Consider the following 22,604-nt stretch of genomic DNA (forward strand, 5'->3'; position numbering starts at 1 on the left):
GAGTATTGTTGAGGCGGAATCAGCGATCAATCCAAAGGTCAAAAGGCTTTTCCACACATCCGGTCGGCCGGCTGGATCGGCGCGCGCAAAACAAAACTGTGTTGTTTCTGTTGTTTGATGATTGAAATTTACCGCGACTGGAATCCCTACTGACAATTTCTTGCTGTATCAAATTCAAAGAGTCAAAGTCATTTCTCAAATTATTATCGCAGACTACCACATGCAGATGTACTCCCATGAGCGGAGGAGGAAGTAATAACAAGACTTAAGTTGAAGTTCAGTTGAACTTGTCTCAGACTCAGGCCAGGGCGCGAGGGACAACGCGAGCTCCCTCCTCTCGATCGCGCCGCGCCTGTCGGGCCCGGTCCGGTCCTACATTAGTACATACATGTACACCTGACATGGTCCTGGGTCGTCATTTCACCCCGGGTACAAACTGATCAAGCTCAACGAATCATTGGCCGCACCGCAGTACTATAAAGCAAGGTAGATCTACTAATACATAACTATGACTTTTATCATTAAGTTGATCCTAGGAAATTGTTATCAACTTAAAGTTAAATAATTTAATCAAGCAATTAAATTTAAGCCAACGTTGGCAACAAATCTCACTCAGCAAAATTTAGTTAAGATTTGAATTTAACTTTTAAGAATGTTCGTTGGACGTTACTTAACAATAACATGCTTAACGTTACTTAACAGGCTTAACGTTAGATCTAAGCAATATTATTTAGACTTAGGCTAGACTTAGAGAACAAAATTGAAGAAAATTGCAACTAGCTAGTCTATCAGCTATCAATCATGCCATGGAAATTTGAATTCATATATTTTTTTGTAGATCTTTAACAGTTAGGCCTAGATCTAATAGTAATACAAATTAAGACAAAAAAAGGAGGCTTTAAAGTTTTAAAGTGTCCAGACACCTCACCCCCACCCCCATTCTACTAAACTAGTCGTTTTGATCTTTATCACTACGTAAACTTAAAGACATTACGACTTGAGACTATTTCAATTTGCATGCCGATGGAAGACAGTACAATTGCCATTGCAAGATAACACATTTTTTAAAACTCAATCACATGTTTTGATAGCAATGGCAGGTGAGGATTATGGAGACGACCTTGATGCTCTCACTTCACTCCTTGATGACGAAGATGATGCGGATCCATATGATAGCGGTGATCCTTTCTCAGTAAAGAGCGAACACTCGCAGCAAGTGTCACAAGCAGTCAAGAAGCAAGGTACCAGTCATGAAAGGAAAAAAAGATCCGTTGGATCCAGTCAGAGCAGTGGGGATGATGAAAAGTCAAAAGAAGAGTTGATAGGTAGGCCTGCTTGTTCTTTTTTTATTAATGTTTAAGCATTCTAAGAGATTATAATTATAATAATATATAAATAATATAGGATTTGTGTAGTGCACGTATCCACCTTGCTAGGTGCTCAAGGCGCTCCTATATTCCCCGGACAATCTAGTCTACCGATTCTGGTGCGCACAGCTTTGTGAGGAATTACTTCCTGCCGGCACCCATTTACCTCACCTGGGTCGAGTGCAGCACAGTGTGGATAAATTTCTTGCTGAAAGAAAACACGCCATGGCTGGGATTCGAACTCACTGTTTGAAAGGCGAGAGTCAGAACCACTAGACCACGACGCGCCCACTTATGAGGGGAGTATTAAAAAGCTCTCCTAAAACTTTTAAGGGGAGCACTGCAAAAAGCTCTTCTTTGACATACAAATGGAGCTGTTTTGTCCGATTACAAAATGGATGGAGGAATGAACACTAAATTGCAACCAACAACCAAAGGAGATAGAAAAAATCAGATGCCCTTATATGCTTTTCACACTGCATTTCCTTAATCCCATACTATCCTTAACCCCATACTATCTTTTTTTCGATTCACACTGTCTTTCTTAACCCCATACTATCTGCTTAGCCGGGGCTAATGCCTTAACCCGGACTATCCCTCAGCTCATGAATATTGATGATTTTACCATACAGAGCGTGATTAACGTGCAATTCGACTTCTGTGATTGGCTAATGCTTAGCCCCACTTTCCTTAGCCCTGTTTTGTTTTCACACTGCATCTCTTAGCACCGCAATTGTGGTGCTAGCACCACAATAAGCCGGCTAATCCTGCTTTTTTGCAGGGCCAGATAGTACCATACTATTTACCGTGCTAGCCCACTTTGCTAAAACGTAGTGTGAAAACGAAGTGGGCTAAGCTTAACCCCAGGAAATTGGTGGGGCTAAGACCCCCCCTTAGCCCCACCAATTTCCCAGGGTCAAGGAAAAAAGTGCAGTGTGAAAAGCATATTAATATATATACAATATTTATCTCATTTCAAGTGTGTGTTATTGCTTAAATATACTTGTGTAATTGTGTCTTATTTGTAAAACCTTGACTGAGAATAAGGTTGGCACTAACAGTTCAATCATTGACTGACACTCGTTCTACATTCAGGTTAAGTGATGTCAGAATAGAGATTATACATGGAAGTAAAATGTTGTATACATAATACAAAGTGTACATGTGTGATTTTGCTTGATTTCTAGTTTTACTGCATTTATAATTTTATGTCACAAAAATACATTTCGCTTAGGCGAGCGATAAATCGCGCTACCTGAAATGGATGGAGGCGAGTGGTAGCGAGTGATCACTCTCGCTCCCCTTAAAACTGAGTCCCTGCATTCTGTGAGGGAAAATCTGTATTTTTATATGCATGATTGTTTATTTTTTTTTTAAATAGTATTTCTGACTTTCTGTAGAGTTGGTATTTGAAACTTTGCTGATACATGTTGCTGAAACTTTCCACTCTCTCTGTCTCTCTCCTTTAACATCATGGCATGGTATAATTCTTTGCGCCTGTTGATTTACTCTACAGAGGAACTGCAAAGGTTGCGAGAGCAGATGGTTCAGATGAACGGAGGTACCCCCACTTCATCACAGAGTAGCTGTCCAACCAAGCCTTGTCCTAAAAAAGAAACCTTTTCAAATGCACTCTTTGCTGACCGAACACCAAAGCGAAAGCAAAAGAAAGATTCTTCGATTCCAGCCAAGAAGGAATCTCACAATATAAGTAAGTCTCATGTAGCAGTGCCTCAGTTTTTTCTGCAGTCATTTCAGTTTCCACTTAATTAATGAGTTCAGGTTGCAAACTTTATTAAGTGCAGTAAAATACTTAGAAGTGTGGATTAGGTGTGTTATGTAGTCTACAGAACTGCAAGTTTAACCCTTGGTAGTTTACCAGCCACCAGCACATTGGTTTATCATACTTTGTCCATGAAAATTTCTTTTGGGCCCACTTCAGAAAGAGCTTAATTATAGTAATTTTGCCTTAATAGTAACTACCATGGAAAACTTGATTTTGATTGGTTGATGATCTCTTTTTCTATCTTTGCCATTCTTAAATTGTTTTCTGCCTATGAAAACAAATTGTACAGTGCGTCTCGCAAAAAAGGAAACCTGTTTTCAGAGATAGATTTCACAATTATTAAACATGTTTTTAGTTTACTATGAATTTGATACTTATGTTAAGAGTGGAATCTCATCTTTAATGTAAGACCCACAGCTTGGCACATCATTCATGCATGTTAGATTACAAACAATAAATATTGAGGCCTATCAGAAACGATTTGTGCAGAAACTCACGAGTTAATCTGAATCCACTCTTATTTCAGGGATCAGTCAGAGAAACTGAACAAAGAATACAAAAGAAATGCTAATTAGCCAATCGTTGAATAAGCACCGTGTCGTATCATGAACCAATCTTGTCCAAACTTTCTGCGCAACTTGATTTTGGCATTAAAATTTCAAACTCGTCTTGCTCATTACTGCATGGAGTGTTTGTCACATAGTAGGTATTAATATGTAGCGGAATAATTGAATTGTATGATGATGTAAATGAAATATCATAATTAATTTGCCTTTGAAGAAAAAAGATGTTGGAAACCCGGTTTCCTTTTTTCTGGGACGCACTGTATACTGGTAATTGCAATTTGTTTAAAAGGACTTTCAAACGAACTGTTCCAGATTAACAATCTGCTTTTCTATAGTGGAACTTGATGGAGAATAAATGATTTAGTGAACAGTTGTATATCAGATGCTCATATAATTATCTTCATCAATATTTCTTCTTCTTTTTTGTAGATTATGAAGATTTTGATAACGAAGACGGACTGTCAGACTTGTTTGATGATGAGATGGAGGTTGAAGATGAAGAGAAGAAAGATGTCCGCAAAGTGACGCCACAAAAGGCCGAGTCCCTCTTCAAGAAGACCAATAAACGTCATGCTCACACCCCTCAGACTGCAACAGCTCCTCCTAAGAAAGGTTTGTATTTCATTAACCAACCTTGTATCCAAACTTAGTCTAGTCTGTTATTTTCTTAACTAAAACTCAGAAAAGTTAAAGTTAATAGCATATCTCTTGTATGATATTCAAATATGTCAAAAGTTCAGCAGCTTTTCATGATTAGTTTATAACCAGAAGTATGCATGTCACAGTTCTTCAGATGCCTTATTATATACTGGCTAATACTGCTAAAGTGTCTCAAATTTTTTTTTTTTAATGAAGTCTCATCAGTATTCAGTTTATCTTATACCTTATCACTTTTATGTATAATATTGACAATGAAAATATATTGATCATGATGATATTAAATATAACCATAAGAAATGTATATTGTCCACATTGCTTCTCTCAAAATCAGTCAATAACATCATACTTAGATCCAAATATCATGCCCTCTTGTTCAAAGCAATTGCAGCATTTCCTTAGAATGGTATGCCTGTAGTCATAGTCCTGCCTAGTCATGATCTCTGACTTTTACTGTAAGATTACTTACCTTACCCCTTACTAATCTCTTCATCTCTCTGTCTTTCATTTACAGTGTCTCCTTATAAGTGCAATTTATGTGACCAAACCTTTGACAACCGACAAGCCATGACGGTGCATGAATTCAAGCACAAAGTAAGCCGATACAGCTGTGAAGTCTGTCAGAAGAGCTTCACAAGCAAACTCCAACTGGAAACTCATTTCAGGACTCATAAGACCTCTGAACCCAAGTCCCAGTCCAGTCCGCCAGAGCCAAGTAGTAAGGCTAGATGTGGTGATGGGGCTATTGGTGGTGTGAGTAAAGGCAGCAGCGGGGATGGAGGATCGCAGAAGACGATGCCACATCTTGGAGCGGGATCAAAGCGGAAGCAAATCAAAGAGGAGGAACAGTGCGAGACAGAATACTTCTCAAGGATTCGCATCATGTAAGTTGTCATTTTTTACAGAGTACCGAAGTGATGACATCACAAAAAACTTTTTTTGCATTTCAACGTTTTTGATACCATATTTTGGTAGAGCATGATGAAAACCCCCCACTACCAAAATTTGGTGGGAATCGGTCCATGGGGGCCTTAGATATGACCTTATGAATACATAATTAGCCCGATTGAAGTCAGTGTATTATTGGCCTGGTTCTAAATGTTAGGAACCAGGGGGACGTTGCAGAAACAGTTGCATTTAAACGCAAGTAAAAAAAAATCAATCGCAAGTCCCAAATACGCACTGATGATTGGTTGAAAATCAAGTTGCACATGATTATTAGAGTTGCGATTGATTGCAACTCTTTCTGCAACCAACCCCTGGCCAATAATACGTTGACTTTAATGGGGCTAATTATGTATTCGTGAGGTCATATCTTGGGGCCCCATGGACCGATTCCCCCAAATTTGGGTTGTGGGGTTTTTTCATCTCTACCAAAATATGGTATCAAAAACGCTGATATGCAAAAAGTGAAAATTGATGACGTCACACTTCGGTACTCTATTACCATTTGACCTGTGGCCATTTATATGATCTTCTAACAAATGTATACAGTATTGGTAAACTCTTTCTTTCAATTTTATTTTACTGTTACAAGAAGTAATTTGCTGGATTAGAAGGATTTCGCGTCTTTACACTGGTACTAAGTGTACCTTAGGATGAAAAAAAAATCTCAAAATCCATTTCTCACATATCAGCAAATTATATTTGTACAAGGAGTATGATCAAATGTAATTCAATAACACTTCAGATAATTTTATACAATTTATAAATGCAAGATATCCATTTTCTTGAAACAGTCATAACTCATAAGTCCAAGACCATGTATATTCCATGCAAACAGGATTTCGTTTGTATGGGATGTTCATTAACTCTAATGAGAGTCAAGAATCAGGCCTTAGGATTAAAGGATAAAACATTTTTTTAAACTTTCCTGTAGACATTAACTTAGTTTTTTAAATGGAATAAAGACCTAGAAGTCATTTTGGAATAAGAACCAACAATATAACTTATAATACTAAATAGGTTCATTATTGCGGAATGAAATAATCGCTAGAGGGTATTCATTTGTCTCGCAATCTACTATGGTCAACAAGGAAATTCATGATCACTCTCGCAAAAAGTGTTCACTAGCTTTCTAGGAAATTCGTTATCACTCTCGCAAAAAGTGTTCACTAGCTTTCAAGTTCACGAGCTTTCGAGTGCCGCTGCAACTCTTTATCAAGTGACGAAAATTATCTGATACGGTAGTCTATTTATACCAATCCCCAGGACTGTACGCAGTTGCGTAACTACGGGGGGGCATGGGGGGGCACGTGCCCCCCCAATCGGCTGACCAAAAAAAAAAAAAAAAAAAAACGGGGAAAAGGAGAAAAAGAGGGAGAAAGGAAGAGAAACGTAGTGGGAAAAAAAACATTATTGTTCATTATAATGTTATATTATTTCATAATAATATGTTATGTTATATTACATAAGAAACATTTTTCATAACTTAATGAAACATAATTTGCTCAGGGCCTATGTTTTCATTGCTCCTGATGCTCGCATTGTCTGTTTACCGAGATATATAACCCTGATAAAAACTAAAACCTCCCGTTTTCAAGTCAATATATACCAAACTGCCAAATATATTTCCTCGCACTTCGAGTTATTGTTTTATGTACAATAGTATGCTTCTTTTTCATGACTAAAGTGATTGCCCCATTTTAAGGTCTTAATATAAAACATTTCCTGTCCGTGCTTACGTTAGCAGTAGCGGATTGGTGAAATATGTCTGCTCTCAATGAATTCCTAGAATCAGTCCTTAAAATGTTCCTTTTTCTGATCTGAATATCAAAAATTTTCACCTCGCGCTCGCACCGTTTGGTTAGTGAACTACGTATGGTCTTCGTGAATTCCTACAAACAAGCCTTAAAATGCCCTTCTTCAGGTCTGAATTTCCTAAATTTTCAGCTCGCGCTTCGCGCTCGCAAGATTTGATTAGTGAGATGGGTATGATGTTAATCATGATTACAAGTGCTTTATGTGCATATGTTTAGATGTAATTCTAACAAAATCAGCAAGCGCTTATTGGCACTCGCATTAGATGACTATGGTGAGATGTGTATACTCTTAACGGATTCCTAAAATATAGTCCTTAAAATCTTCCTGTTTGGGGTCAATATTTACAAAAATTTCAGCTCGCGCTTCGCGCTCGCATTATTTAGCGAGACAGGTACATATCATGATTACAAAAGAATTTTATAATGTCCTTTTTTAGGTCTGAATATCAAAAATTTTAAGCTCGCGCTTTGCGCTCGCATTATTTGACCAGTGAGATACATATCCGTTTAATGGCACTGTCCTTAAAACGTCTCTATTAGGTCAGTATACCTGGCAACTGGGCGCGCTGCGCTCACTAAGTGACTCAAAATTTTTGCTCGTGCCCCCCCAATGCCGTGACCCACGGTACGCCACTGACCGTACGCACGAAAGCGGGAACAATAGGTGGGCACTGATCCGTTATATAACTTATATTTGTATCTTTTTCAATTTGTAGGATGTATTGTTAATGGTATTTCTGTTCTATATTGTTTGATTTATGTAGAAATCCTCTGGTATCTTCAGCTGTGATGAAAGAGAGGATGAAGGAACGTAAGATGATTAGAATGAGCATTTTAAATCACTACTCCAAGACAGGAGCACTGGAAGGAGACTGGGTGACGATGGGTGTTCTTCTACGAAAGACATTAAGAACAGATACAAAGGTACAGCTTGGCCCGTCTTACAAATCAATCGCAACTCTATGGAAATCCATCAGTGTCATAATTTTTTCTACAGGAAATTTGCCAAATGTCCTTTGTAAACAAAGGCGAACACACCAAATTTTCAAGAAAACGATGAATGTATGATTATGCATCTTATCTAGAAACAAATTTGGAATGAATATGCATTTTAGATGTGGTCATTTCTGGCTTTCCATAGTTGCAATAGATCGGATCAATCGCAACTCTCTGTAAGACGGGCCCCAGGAGTAATTTCATGTTCTTTAGTGATTCAGAACTGCTGGTGTAAATTGAAGAAACCTGGGGTCCCTCTTACAAAGCCTTGCAATTGATCCGATCAAACACATCTATGGACGGCCAGCAACGTCAACATCTAAAATAATGCAAATTTGATCAAAATATTTTCTAGATATGATGTGTCTTCATACATCAATCATTCTCTTGAAGATTCAGTGTGATTCTCTTTGTTTACTAAATAGATTGTGCAAATTTCCTGTAGAAAAAATTATGACATGATGGATTTCCATATACTTGAGATTGATCGAATAAATCTTAACTCTTTGGTGATGAGTGGAAAGGAAATTTGGCATACATTTCTATATTTCTAAACTTGAAGATGTCTGTTTGTTGATGTGTGCTTTATCAATGGACACAATTTATAAGTTTTTAGTAGTATGAAGGTTTTGATGAGAATTATGTTGTGAACTGAAAGGATAATGCAATGGGACATTTGAAATGAATAATCTGACCTTCTGGTACAAATTCACTGTAACGGTTAAATTGTAGCCACGCAACTTTGAATTCATAACTTCTTTAAGTCACTTACACCAAAAGTGTCTGGTGTATCCATGAATTGATCCATTTTGATTTTATATGTTTTAATGTTTAGATTTAACAATACATCGAAATGAAAATTTATGACATTTACCACAATATATTTCTTGCATATTATCGTTTGGTTTGCATTGGCATTGCCTCTGAGATACTCGTTATGACTGGTAAATTGTATTTTTTGCTTCCTAGGGTAAACCATTTAGCATCTGGGTGTTGAATGACCTTTCTGACCTGGAAGAGAATGTAAGCCTCTTCCTGTTTGGTAAGATTCATGAGGAGCACTGGAAGACCGTTGAAGGGTCGGTGATTGGACTCCTCAATGCCTGTACCATGGAAAAGAGGGACAATTCAAACTACAAGGTATGGAAGTGCATGGTTATTTTCTTTGTGATAATAAAAGGAAAACATTTTTTATCACATGTCACCATGTCTCTGTATGCTTCAAAGCAAAAAAAATATGCATTGTTTGGTTCTCTTTGTTTAATTGATGAATATTTTTGATGAGTTTTAGCCAATGATTTCTAAATCAGGGAATAATTTTCCTGGTATCGCATCGCAATTTGCTCCACATTTTTGTATAAAGACTTTTGTATAGCATATTTTTACATAGGACTGTACATTTCTAAGTTGAGAGCTTTTCTCTTATGGCCAACAATGCTGTTCAAATTTGTAAAGCTAAATTATACCCTGTAAATTAAACAGAGGTCAGGTTTTTTTTTGGTCATTTGTCATAGTATTGAGACTCCTAAAGATTAAAGATAAATACCAGTTGTGATAACGATCTCAAAATTAGTTCAAACAGAATCAAATGAAATTACCACCAAAGTGTTTGTATGTATTAGTAAAAAAATGTGCCAAATAGCTCTGGAAGAAAATGCGTAATTGCTGAGAAATGAGCAAAATAAGCAGATGTTGGGTATTTTTCGAAATAATATATATACACTGTCCCACATATGCTTTTCTGTGTTCATGATCATCAGAATTATCGATTTTGAGCTAAGATTTCATGATTTTATAAAGATAAGTTTACATTAATGTACAAGATCTAGATGTATGATAATATTCTTACAATTAACCTTGATTTAAAAGACTTTCTCATGAAAGAATTGTTTGCTGCAACTACTGTCTTTTACCTTTAAGATGAGTTTTCTTTCTGCCTCTTTCAGGATTCTGGCAATGTTCAACTTCGTGTCGACCACCCTCAGAAGATTCTTCTAATGGGTAAATCAAAAGACTTTGGTCGATGCAGATCAACCAAGAAAGATGGTCAACCGTGCTCACAAATAATCAACACGTAAGAAATTGATGACCTGATATTTTCTCCCTTTTCTGTTCCTGTCCTAGAGTTTTGCTGAAAACTTAGGGTCAGGGTTAGGTTTACTGTTACGATTTATGGTCTACTTTGTTTCAGAGCAAACAAAGCCAGAGCAAATATGGAATCACAGAATCGTTTTCATATTTCTTACCAATACCATGTACATCTTTAACTACATTAATGAAAACTAGGGAAAGTTTATTCAGTGTGGTTAAAGTTTTTTTTTTTTTTTTTAATGAGCATTATAAGATTTTCTGTTATTAAAATGTAAACATTCTTACATTTCTTTGTAGTAAACAAAATACTTTCTCACTCAGTTCTTCCTATACATTGGATCTATGTCGTAAAAGGTCAGTGCCATCCCAAATTATGCCATTTTAAACATTATTAAATGTAGAATTTCTTTATTCCTGTTTACTTTCCAGGAGAGACTGTCAATACTGTTCATATCATGTCCAGGCTGAGTATAAGAAAGCAGGCTCTAAGAGAACAGATCTCAGCTCATCGTAAGTTATTATCTTATAGCTTCTTCTTTTTTATGTAACTTGTCTTTATTGTTATCACTTTGCCTACTGTCTAATTTTTGAAGATAAAATGATGACATATATTCTAGAGGTATTTTTTTTATTGTGCATTCTCAGAAGTTATTACATATGTACCATACCTTTATAGCACACACTGTATACATGTACAATATGGCCCGTATTCTGAAGTCAGGTTTAAGTTAAACTCGGGTTTAAAGTTGTGGTTTAAGTATGGACAGCCAAAAGTATCAATTTTTTTTTTATTAAGTTGTACGTTTCTTATGTTTGCTGTGCTCTTTCCTGATTCATCGATGGTGAAGACCATAATCTATGCATACTTCCTAGACAATTATGAATGATCTGAGAGCCAAATGAGCTGAAATATTATATCCCTTCTGTTAGTGATTTATGTAACAATTGGCTGTCCATACTTATACCACAACTTTAAACCCGAGTTTAAGTTAAACCTGACTTCAGAATACGGGCCTATGTCTCTACAGACTGCAAAAGAATGAAGAACAAAGTATTGATGCTTTTCATTGTTTGTTGAATATTAAATCAGCACAGTAGCTGTGTTTTTGTTTCTTTACATTGATCAAAAAAGAAAATTCTTTCATGTTCGTGATTGTTTGATTTTAAGTTTCGAACTAGAAATAGCTAGCAAAGGGATAATAACCTTTTAAACTTTGGGTTGATACCAAAAAGCATGTTATACAGCGCTTCCCATAAAATATCTCTCTGACAGAGGGCTGAATTTTACCAAAAACACGGTTGTATTCTCAATTAAATGTACAGGAGAAGAATTGTCATGTTATACATTCTATGAAAATTTCATTGGTCTCGCTTCAGCAGTTTTGAATGCACACTCTGTTATGTAACAGTGGTGCATTTTAGCCCATTCCAAGTTTGCAGCATTGACGCATTTCTGTATTGTCTTTAGCATCTTAAGTTAACCCTCATTTGTACATCCAGGATCCGAGCAGGGACATTTCTCTAATCTATCCAGGCTCATCAAATCATAAATTTAAGCATGTTCAGAAGGACAAGAAACATCAAGAACAAAGTTTGTTTGATGATTGATAGGGGAATCAGCGCACAAGCCTGAAAGAAAATTTAAATGATAGATGAGTAATGAAAGCAACTACAATGAAGGCAAACAACAAGTGTATCACACTTTGCGATGGCGAATTTAATCAGTAGAAATTGACTTTTTTATTCAAACAAGTACATTTACAGTGAATTAACTTGACTTTAGTAACTGAACAAAATAAATAAAGAAAACGAAATGCAATTGTTGGAATTAGGCATGAAACGGTCATAACCTGTTGTCTCCATCAGTGTGCATTTCTCATTATCAAATTTGAAATGGACTGTCAAGCACTGCTGTCACCCTTTACTTCTTAACAAGCTCAACTTTGTAATTTGATGAGCCTTGTTAGAACATGGATATTTTCCTTGTCAGATCAGGAAATTCCCTGGTCAGATTCTGGATGACATGCTTGACAGTGCAGAGCATACGGCAGTGCTGCATGCAAACTCGGATTGGGCTGAAAAGTACCACTGATACATAACAGATTGTGTATTAAAAACCGCTGAAGCGAGACCAATGACATTTTTATAGCAGTTAGAACATGGAATGACCTTCCTATTTCTAAACATTTAATTGAGAATAATATTCAATTTTGGAATATATTCAGCCGTTTATCAGAGGGACCTTTTTTGGGACTCGCTGTAGTTTACGTTATTAGAATATTTATCTTTCTTGTAATCATTTTCACCTTGAATTGAAGTTAGAGGTATCCCCAATTTTAAGTTTCCATGCTCTTTTGTTTCAGGTACTCTGGTATAACTCCCAAATCCTTCATGAAGAAAATGCAGAAAGATAATGTATTCTATGGAGGACAGAGTGTGGCCGTGCCGAGGTAAATTTAATTTCCACCCCCCCCCCCCTCACCTTCTTCCTTCCTCTTCCTTTCCCTTTCCCATTCCTTTTCTCTCACCTTTTAATTTGTCCTTGGCAGATGTTTGAATATGTGCCATCTTCTTTTTACAACTTGACTGATCCATTTCATATGTCTTATGAATCAAATTGAATATTACGATGAGCCTACTTACCTAAGATTTGTCAATGTTTTATAAATATTTTGATAGTTTTCCACCCAACCAGCAAAAACTTGCTTTATGGTCATGCATGTGTACAGCAGCGCAGTGGCCCCACCCCTTGGAATTAAGTTATAGTATGCACAACTGAACAAAAAAAAATGTAATTTTACATTTTACACTGATCATTTTATGAATGAAAAGAACCAACCTGAGCAGCTTTCATATTATCATTACGTATCTTTTCTGCATCCATGTTTGGCCAATTGAGTCAATGAAGAAGAAAGTTAAGCATTTGTCCCTCTTTTGAATTCATCTAGGTGAAATTTCATTGTACTTATTGGTTGAATATTCATTTAGTACAGTGTAAATGTTTACCAGAAAGATTCTCGATGTGCAGTATACTTCTATGCACCGATCTATCCTATATTCACCGATTACATCTTCCTGTATGTAGGAGAGTTCATTAAGCACCTTGTCTGTGAATTTCTGCCGACTTCTATTACATATAATTTAAGGGTGACACGACATTTGCTGCTGCGACATTTGCTCCGGTGTTAATATCTCAGAGAGCATATAAGTTTAGAGTTAGGATTGCAACAGAGTTTTTGGTTTAGAGTAATGTAAAGATAAAGGATTACGGTTTAAATAGTTCTAGAGGTTAGGTTTTATGCTTGGCTTAACGTGCAGATTTTCCAATGGAGCAATTGTCGCCAGAGTAAATGTCATGGAACCAATTTAAGATACTGAAATCCTTGCATCTGAACGCTTCGAGCAAATTTCAATTTGTCAGGGAAAATAACTGAAAGCACACTTCGTGATATTATATTCCCTTGATATGCTTTTTTTTGTGACACCTTGTAGCATGTGCGTGGTTGGTGGGGGAGTGAAGTCCCACTCCAAGGCCTCGAGTTTCAAGTCTAGCAAGCTCAACCTGAAGAGCCTCGGGGTGAAGGGAGCCGATACCGTCATGGAGGAGGCCAAGTCCAGCGTCCTGACCCTACTTGGCAAGGGAGAGAAGGAGGAAGACACGCTGGTCAAGGTGTCGGGCGCTTCCAAAGAATTGTAAGTCAAATAAGTGCCTTAGAATTGAAAACACAATGACTTCAAAAAATAAAGTTTAAAATTTCATAAATTGCTTGTGGATTATGATAATTGTGTGAAAGTGTATGGTTTTATGTGAATTCACACTTGTAGACCAATGTGTGTATTTAAATCTGAAATTTTCTTTAAAAAGGGTGATTTGATTTTTTACAAAAATATCTCTTTCGTTTTGATTGTAATAAAACAAATATTTTTCATCGGACTTATGTATGCATTCTTTTGATTTTTTTAAATAAAAAAGGTAATTTCCTATTTGATGATAGATTCCAACATTTTTTTCATCATGTAATCCTTTTCATATATACTTGGGACTGACTTTGAGTGTTACTTTTTTTGTTTTACATTCATGAAGACAGTCAGCATCCACTACCTTCACTTTGCCTTTTATATTGTCTCGCCTGAACGAAGTTCGGCAGAGACCTAATAATCACTTTTCCTGTTGGTCTGTTTTTTTTTTTTTAGTCTGTTGAAAAATGGAAGGTCAAGCTTTTGTTCAACTTGCTCTCATTTATTTACTTTTGCATCAATTATGTTCACACTTGGGACATATGATCCTTGGGTAATACCACATCTTTTTCCATGAGGACAGTGGGGTCAAAGGTCATCTCTGCTCTCAGGGTCAAAAGATCAAATGATATGAGGTCATGTCCATCCTTTTTTTAAGTTTTTGTTCAATCTGTACTCATTAATATTTTGTTATCGATTATGCTCACACTTGGTACAAATGATCCTTGGGTTAATATCACATGTGTGGTCACGAGGATGATGAGGTCAGAGGTCATGTAGGGGTCAAAAAGTCAAATGATATGAGGTCATGTGCATCCTTTCTTCAAGTTTTCGTCCAACTTGCTCTCATTTCTTTATTTCTGCATCAATTATGTCACACTTGGTACAAATCATCCTTGGGTTATACCACGCGTGTGTTCGTGAGGATTGTAAGGTCATTTAGGGGTCAAAAGATCATATTGCATATTCATTGATTGTGAAATCAGGCGAGACTCGTGGTTGGCGAACCACCTTGGTCCCTTCCTGATGACTTTTACAACCTATGATCATTCTCTTTCATATTATGTATTGTTGCTCATTGTTGTTTTGTTCATCCAGCACAAGCTTGCTGAAAGCACCAACCCCAGGAGCTCAGAATCTAGTTAGACATATGGTTACAGTAGAGAAAAGTAAGTAATTCCAGATTTCTGGTGGGTGTTTCATAAAGCTTTTTGTAAGGTAAGAGCAACTTTAAAAACGACCGGGGATCCTTTCTTGCGGTAAACGGTATACACCAAAATGTCCATTGGCGATGGTTTAGCCCGTGGTTTAGCGCGTGAGAAAGGATCACCAGTCATTCTTAAAGTCGCTATTAAATTACCAACAGCTTTGTGAAGCGGCCCCCTGGGTCCTGTAACACAAAGGTTAGCGACTAATCGTATGGTTGGTTTTCACGATTGATTGTAAATTGTAGTCAATGGAATCGATCGTAGAAAAATGTTCTACGATCATTGCTAAGCTTTGTGTTACGGACCACAGGGCCCCGTCTTACAAAGAGTTACGATTGATCCAATCAATTGTAACTCTATGGAAATCCATCACTGTCATAATTTTATCTATAGGAAATTGGCACAATGTCCTTTGTAAACAAAGAGAAGCACAATGAATTTTCAAGAAAACAATTAATGCATGATTATACGTCATAGTTAACAATATTTTGAACAAACATGCATAATACATGTTGATGTTGCTGGCCGTCCATAGTTGCGATTGATCGGATCAATCGTAACTCTTTGTAAGATGGGGCCCTGGTGTGATTACACTTACACTATAAATGGAATCACCTCCTGGCAGTTGGGAAGCCTCTCCCGTAAAATAGATTGCTTGCTCTTGTTCTATATATTATAACCTACCAAACGGACAACCAATGAAATTTAAGACTTTTCGTAACCAATATGATGAGATATATTCTAGAACAATGCGTTTGGATTTCAAGTATATGGTGATGTTTCTTGCTGTTTCAATCATCCCTTCTAGATTGGAAATAAAGATTAAAGTGATCATTTCATATTGTTCTGATTTTAAAAATTCTCATTTTGCTTCTTAAAAATGGGCTAAACATTGGGCTTATAGTGTAAAACTACCATCCCAAAAGTTTCAAAGTATATCTACAGGAACAATTTTATGTATTTCAAAGTTTGAAAATAATTGGGTTTGGTTTCAATGATTACGTGTATACAGCAAATTTGTGCGCCACAACACATTAACTCTAGATGAAAAGAGCATGACCTACATACAGTGTGTATAAGGTATACACTGAATGTACAGTGCAGCTATTGTGTATAGGAGATACACATTGCAGAAGGCATTCAACACAGCCAACAGACTTTTTGAATTGGAGAAAACTGGTCATAAGCTGAACCCGTCTACCAGACGGTTCTCAAAATCAGGCTAATAAATTGATACCTGTATCTAAATTAGAGTTTTTCATCCTATATTGTGGTCTGTTTCAGGGGTTTTGAGCACAAATACAGGCACTCATACACATGATTCATCTCAGTTTGAGAATTTGTTAAATCAGCTGTTTACAAAGTGAAACGATTCCTTTAAAGCTACAGTCTGCCTGCTGGCCATTGTCCACGTGAACATAAAATATAAGAAACTATGTGACTTTACATTCTTGTACCAAAACATAACACTGCTTAAAGTAAGATATGGTAGAGACTAGAGATGATAATATTTACTTTGTTTACAGCCAAGAAAAATGTTGCTGCCATCTCTGCCGACGACCTCCTGAAGCAACACAAGCAAGAGATGGCTTCCAAGAAGGCGGCCAGAGCCCATGCCCTCGGCAAACCATCTACGTCATCCCCATCATCCACTCTGACGGAAAGCACCCGGTTCAACACGTCCAAGACTCCGGCTGATGCTGCACCCATGCTAGGGCGGGGTTGGAGTGGGGGAGGGGATATTGACCTGGGGGCAAGTCCTGTCAAGAAGGCTACCCCAGCCAGGAAGGGAAAGTCGAGCGCATCCACACTGATCGCTAAACAGAGGGCGCTAGATATGATCAACAAGAAGGGAGGCATAGCAAAACAGGACCCAAATGATGTCGGGAGGAGAAAGAAGATGGATGAACGGCAGAAGAAAGCAGTGAAAAGAAGAGTGGAGGAAAATTGGAGGAAAGATGAACTTGAAGCTGGTTAGTATCATTGTAATTTTACTTCATATACAGACCTGCCAACCAGTACGTTTTAGCCGTATTTAGTACGTTTTTGCAACCAAAGTACGGCAGTACGTTTTTTCTTTGAAAAATATGTTTTTTGTAAAAAATCGTAATTTATTGAGAAAAATAATCTCTTTATTTCTCTATTTCATAAAACGTGCACAAATATGGTTATTAGATCAATGTAATTTCAGGTAACTTGTTTTTTTTTTCAATCATTTTGTTCAAACCAGGGTGAAGATATACACATGTTTTAATGTTTTTTTTTTCATCTGCAAGAGCAGTGCGCATTTTAGCTTGCATGCAGCTTGAGCGCCGCGATGAGCAAGTGCGCCAAGCATTTTATTATGAAATACACTTTTTTTTGAAAAATACAGTTTTTTTAATCACAGAATACAGTTTTTCATTCCCAGAGGTTGGCAGGTCTGCATATATTAGAAATACATTTGAAAATTAGATTGATGATAAAATATACATGCATGTACACCTCCTCTTATTATTTATTTTGTCCATCAATGCAGATACATGATTTGGATTATGTGTTTTTCTTTGATCTGTCCAAGATTGTAATCTTTCTTTGCAAAGAACTTAAGTGAAAAATATCAACATATGAACTTAGTACCTGCCAGTGATAGCTTGCAGTGCAACCTTATATTTTGACGTAGATTTGTTTTAAAGAATATTATTGGATTTTAAAAATGCATGTTTACTCCTTCCCCTCTCCCTATCCCCTCATTTCCTCATTCCCTTTCCTATTTCTCCCTTCCCTTTCATTCTCCCTGTTTCTTATCTCTCTTGCTCAATCTCTTTCTAACTCACCCTCTGTCTATATTATCCAATTTTAGAGCCCGACAGCTCCACCGGTTCTAGAGCCACAAAGAAGCGGAAGACATTCCTGGGCCAAGACCTGCAGATGAGCAAAGATGAGATGGATAAGATCCTCAAAGCAAAATCTAGCCATGCTGGACTTCTTGCTGAGGTGAGGAATAGGGTTGTCATGTTGCTTAATTAAAGTACAGAAAATATTTGAATCTGCTGTAAACAGTTGTCATTGGCTGACAGAGATGCAAATTATGCAAACTATCTTTGATGATTTCATTTGACCCCATCTGATGAAGACTTGCAAAAGCTTCAATTCAAAGTAAAAGTGCAGTTGATCTGACAAATCTCTTAAATACACAATCTCAGATTAATCATAGTTTGAATTTGATTTGAATCTATTTCAACTCTCCGTAAGACGGGGCCCAGGGGCCCGTTTCATAAAGAGTTGCAACTGTTGTAACTTTGCCATTATGCCAACTACCATGGCAACCTTGATTTTGATTGGCTGCTGAGCCCTGTTGCCATGGTAGTTGCCATAATGGCAAATTTACCACAGTTGTATTAAAGTCCTTTATGAAACAGGCCCAAGATCTGTGTCTTTTTTTTTCAATTGAAATATCTATCTGAAATGAGCTCTTGCCATATATATTTTTTTTAATCTGACCATCTCTTACATTTGTTTGGAAGATGATAATGACATTTGCTAATAATGAGAGATGTGTTATTGTTGATTCTTACAGGTAACCATATACTTCACAAAGGTGGAGATGTGCCAATTTTAGGTTAATGTCTTGTCAAAGGACGCAAGTACTGCAGTGAGATTTGAACCATGGACCTTTGGGTTCATAATATGGAGACTTATCCACTGATCCAATACCTGCCAATATGAATATTCCTATTTGTGGGAAAGGAAAATTGTCAATTTGACCTATTTGTTCTATTTCTTGGACAGCTTTATAATGTATTGAATAGGAAATTAAATAATGTTCCTATTTCTTGGCAATTTCATGTTTTTGGGGGGCTCTTGGGGTTTCGCAGGTATGTGATCAGAAACACCTCTACACTATACCCTATTGCACACCTTGATTATTTGATTTATCAAAATTGATCATATTTCAAACATTTTCTCTTGATGTCTCAGTATGAAGCAGAACTCATGGATCGATATTTTAAGGAGATGGAAAAGAAGGAAGGATTGGAGAATAAGCTTGATTCCATCAGAGAGATGAAACGAAAAGTGGTGTCTTGCAAAGAGGTAAGTTCCAAATTGAAGGGAAACTCAGTGTTGTAAAAGTGATCATTTCACTTTGTTCTGATTTGGTAAAATTCTCATTTTGGTTCTTGAAAATGGGATAAACATTAGGCTGATAGTGTAAAAATACACTCCCAAAAGTTTCAAAGTATCATATCTAAAGGAACTATTTTAAAACTTTGGAGATGTAAACCAAAATTTGAAAATAATTGGGGTTTGGTTTCAATGACTATGTGTATACAGCGAATCTGTGCACCAAAACACACACACACGACCTACATACAGTGTGTACAAGGTACATGTACACTGAATGCGCCGTACAGCTAATAATAGTGTGTGCATAGGAGATACACACAGCAGAAGGCAGTCAACACAGCTAATGGACTTTTTGAATTTTGGAAAACTGGGCATAAGCTGAATGCGTCTTACAGACGGTTCTCAAAATCAGGCTAATAAATTGCTACCTGTGTCTAAATTAGAGCTGCTCACAAAGTGAAACGATCCCTTTAAGGTCCATCAATATCTTATTCCCTTTGGCTAAAAAATGGAAAAGGCAACCTCTTCACCTAGTTGAGATCTATTGCAATGATGCCAAAGTAGATGATAATGTTTCGATATTGACAAGTTCAGTAAGACATAAAATTTAAGTCTATTCATGTGTTTTTCTTTTGAATATTGGGACAAATGTTGAATGAATGAATGAGTAGTATTTGCATTTATCTGCAATGAAGTCTTTAGAGGTGATGAGAGACAACACTTTGCTTTTAGACCACAAATGTGATCGAATGTCCATCTATCAGTCTGGTTATTGATGTGAGGTTGTGGTAGGGAAAATCTTCCGAAGAAACAGCAGGCAATAAATTTGTACCAGAAGTCAAAAAATTTCAGAAGGCATTGTATACATTTCCCTCAGTTTCCCTGTTCAATGCTTGTGGAAAGTCCATTTGAATTGCCTTACATCACTGTAATTTATTGAACATACTTCCAAATCCACTTTTTAAATTGTGCTAAATTGGTAATTGTGTTGAAAATGCTGATTTCAGTCATGATTTTAAATTCATTTTGATTGAAGAAATGCATCTCATCATCCTGTTTTGCCTTTCTGGCACATTGATGAACTTCACCTAGTTGTTAGCCTGCTAACGCTTCAGATAAAGTATATTTTAGCATCTCATTTTAATAACATTTCTTTGTTTTCTTTATTTCTGCACAGTGCTCTTTCACTTGGTTCTTCCCCTCTGATCTGTGCAAGAAAGAAGGTCACTCACTCCACTGGCACGAGGCCATGCAGAGGTTCTTTGTATGTAAGGACTGTAAATCCAGGTCCATTGCCTTTGATAGGATACCAACAAGAGCTTGCAGGTAAATATATCTAATCCAAACCAGTCAAAACCAGTCAAAACCAGTTCAATCTACTCCACTCCTGTCCAATGCAATCCAAAAAGTGCATTGCCAATATTTAATCATTCAATGGTAAATGTACCTTCATTAATTTGTAAAATCTGTAAATAACCTGTGATATGACTTAACATTTATTGGACTTTGAACATAGTGCTTTTTTCGTTTACTTTATACTTTGTGAGTAAAAAAAAATTATTGACACCTCACAAATCCCCAATTTGAGGAAAAAATATTTAATGAACACATAATTATTATGTATGGCCTGAAAGAGTATCTTCTCCCAAATAATTTGCTAGCATATTTATGTTGTGTGTGTTAATGCTTGGATAATCAGGAGGTATTTTTTTACTGTGAGGTAAAGTTTGAATTGTGCCAAAGTAAGGCATGACTGCATTGAATGAATCCAGATGGCAATGATGACATTGTCCTACCTAAGTTAGTAAACATATTTGCAAACCCCTTTTCGATGAAATTAACTTGGGAATTGATACTAAAAAGTAGGTTATTAAACAACTTTAATGTTAATTATTGAAAAGGTGTTTTGCAATTGTAGGATAATGCCATCATTGGCAGTGGCGGACCGTGACCCGGAGGAGACAAAGCATTGGAGGGGCACAGCATTGTTCACAAACAATACAGTGCCCCTCCAATCAATTGTCTCCTCCGGGTCACGGTCCGCCACTGATCATTGGAATCTGGATTCATTGATTGCAGTCCTGCCTTGCTTTGGCACAAGTCAAGATTTACACTACTGCAAGGAATACCTAATAATTATCCAAGCATGAAAACATACCACATAGATAAGGTATCAAATTATTTGGGAAAGATACTGTTTCTGGCAATATATAATGTGCTCATATGTCATCTTCTGCTTAATTTACGGATTTTTGAGGTTTAAATTTTTTTTTTACTCACACAGTACATCATGGAGCATTTCATGAAAGGACTTGTCGGACAATTTATCCGACTATCCCATTTTATCTGACAGTTACTATAGTAACAGCGCCTCTCAGCCAATCAGGATCAAGGAAAGATGTTTGATCTGATAACTTGTCAGACAAAAATGTTGATGAAACGGTCCCCAGTTTAGGAAATATGTATAATTTTTTTTACCCTTTTTGTTATTTCAGATCTTGTGGAAGTACCCGCTATGAAAGGACTAGTATGCTCAAGGTAAGTGGTATTTTTAAGGTCCTCAAATTTAATATGGGCACAATCTATCCAGGGACCTGTTGCATAAAACTTTTAACCTGAGAAAACTCTGGTAATAACTGAAAACTAAGGTTACTCTGATTTCTGCCATTGACTTTAAGACAGGGAAAAAACTCCGGTAAAAACAACCTGAGTTTTCTCAGGTAAAAAGTTTTATGCAACGGGCCCCAGGGATGCCGACCATTTAAAGAGCAGTACTGCACTTTGAATGAGAAAACGTATTTTTTAAAAAGGCCGGGGGTCTAGGGAGTTACCTAGGACCCCTGGCAGGGTGCAGGAATTGAGCACCTGCGGTGGAGGGGGGTTGCCCCCTGAAGCCCCAGCACTTATGCTACACAGCATCTGTGTAAATGATCTAGTTCTTCAATTTTCCATTCATATGTAAATTATGATTATCCTTTCATGCATGATAGTGGGCAACCCCTCCAAAAAAATCTACTAAGGCCGGGGGTCTACCTAGGACCCCTGGCAGGGTGCAGGAATGGAACACCTGCGAGGGGTTCGCCCCCTGAAGCCCCAGCACTTTTGCTATTCATGTTTCCATTTAACGCTGTCTTGGAGGCATTTCTTGAGATTTTTATTTTAAAAAAAAGTGCTTTAATCTCGCTCTGTGTTATGCAGTCGAGCCAAAAGTTTGAATGGATCCACTTAACACTCCTTCATCAAATAATTCAAACCAGCATTAAACCCCAATCACACAAGATAGAAACGGAGCCATCTACTCTAACCAACAAACCCCCACAGCACAG

At 37.0% G+C, this 22,604-nt stretch overlaps 2 protein-coding genes across 3 annotated transcripts in view; one reads left to right on the forward strand and one right to left on the reverse strand.

Annotated features, from left to right (window-relative positions):
* LOC129257865 (regulator of nonsense transcripts 2-like) overlaps window positions 1-384 on the reverse strand; it is a 28,270-nt gene extending 27,886 nt beyond the window's left edge. Inside the window, exon 1 of the mRNA XM_064096311.1 lies at window positions 1-384. The gene's annotated coding sequence lies outside the window, so the exon portion shown is untranslated.
* LOC129257863 (protein MCM10 homolog) overlaps window positions 54-22,604 on the forward strand; it is a 24,994-nt gene continuing 2,443 nt past the window's right edge. Inside the window, exons 1-17 of one of the 2 annotated variants that reach the window (XM_064096312.1) lie at window positions 54-486; window positions 1,092-1,325; window positions 2,884-3,078; window positions 4,149-4,331; window positions 4,891-5,260; window positions 7,903-8,062; window positions 9,104-9,274; window positions 10,081-10,208; window positions 10,655-10,735; window positions 12,589-12,675; window positions 13,718-13,918; window positions 15,062-15,132; window positions 16,698-17,144; window positions 18,014-18,147; window positions 19,132-19,245; window positions 20,456-20,604; window positions 21,774-21,816. In XM_064096312.1, the coding sequence (XP_063952382.1) occupies window positions 1,094-1,325; window positions 2,884-3,078; window positions 4,149-4,331; window positions 4,891-5,260; window positions 7,903-8,062; window positions 9,104-9,274; window positions 10,081-10,208; window positions 10,655-10,735; window positions 12,589-12,675; window positions 13,718-13,918; window positions 15,062-15,132; window positions 16,698-17,144; window positions 18,014-18,147; window positions 19,132-19,245; window positions 20,456-20,604; window positions 21,774-21,816 (2,766 nt within the window). In that variant the 5' untranslated portion in view covers window positions 54-486; window positions 1,092-1,093. Of the gene's footprint in view, window positions 487-1,081; window positions 1,326-2,883; window positions 3,079-4,148; window positions 4,332-4,890; window positions 5,261-7,902; window positions 8,063-9,103; window positions 9,275-10,080; window positions 10,209-10,654; window positions 10,736-12,588; window positions 12,676-13,717; window positions 13,919-15,061; window positions 15,133-16,697; window positions 17,145-18,013; window positions 18,148-19,131; window positions 19,246-20,455; window positions 20,605-21,773; window positions 21,817-22,604 lie in introns of both variants that reach the window. The other variant, XM_064096313.1, reaches the window with a different exon arrangement.

Source organism: Lytechinus pictus, chromosome 3, assembly GCF_037042905.1.
Source record: "Lytechinus pictus isolate F3 Inbred chromosome 3, Lp3.0, whole genome shotgun sequence".
NCBI lineage: Eukaryota > Metazoa > Echinodermata > Echinoidea > Temnopleuroida > Toxopneustidae > Lytechinus > Lytechinus pictus.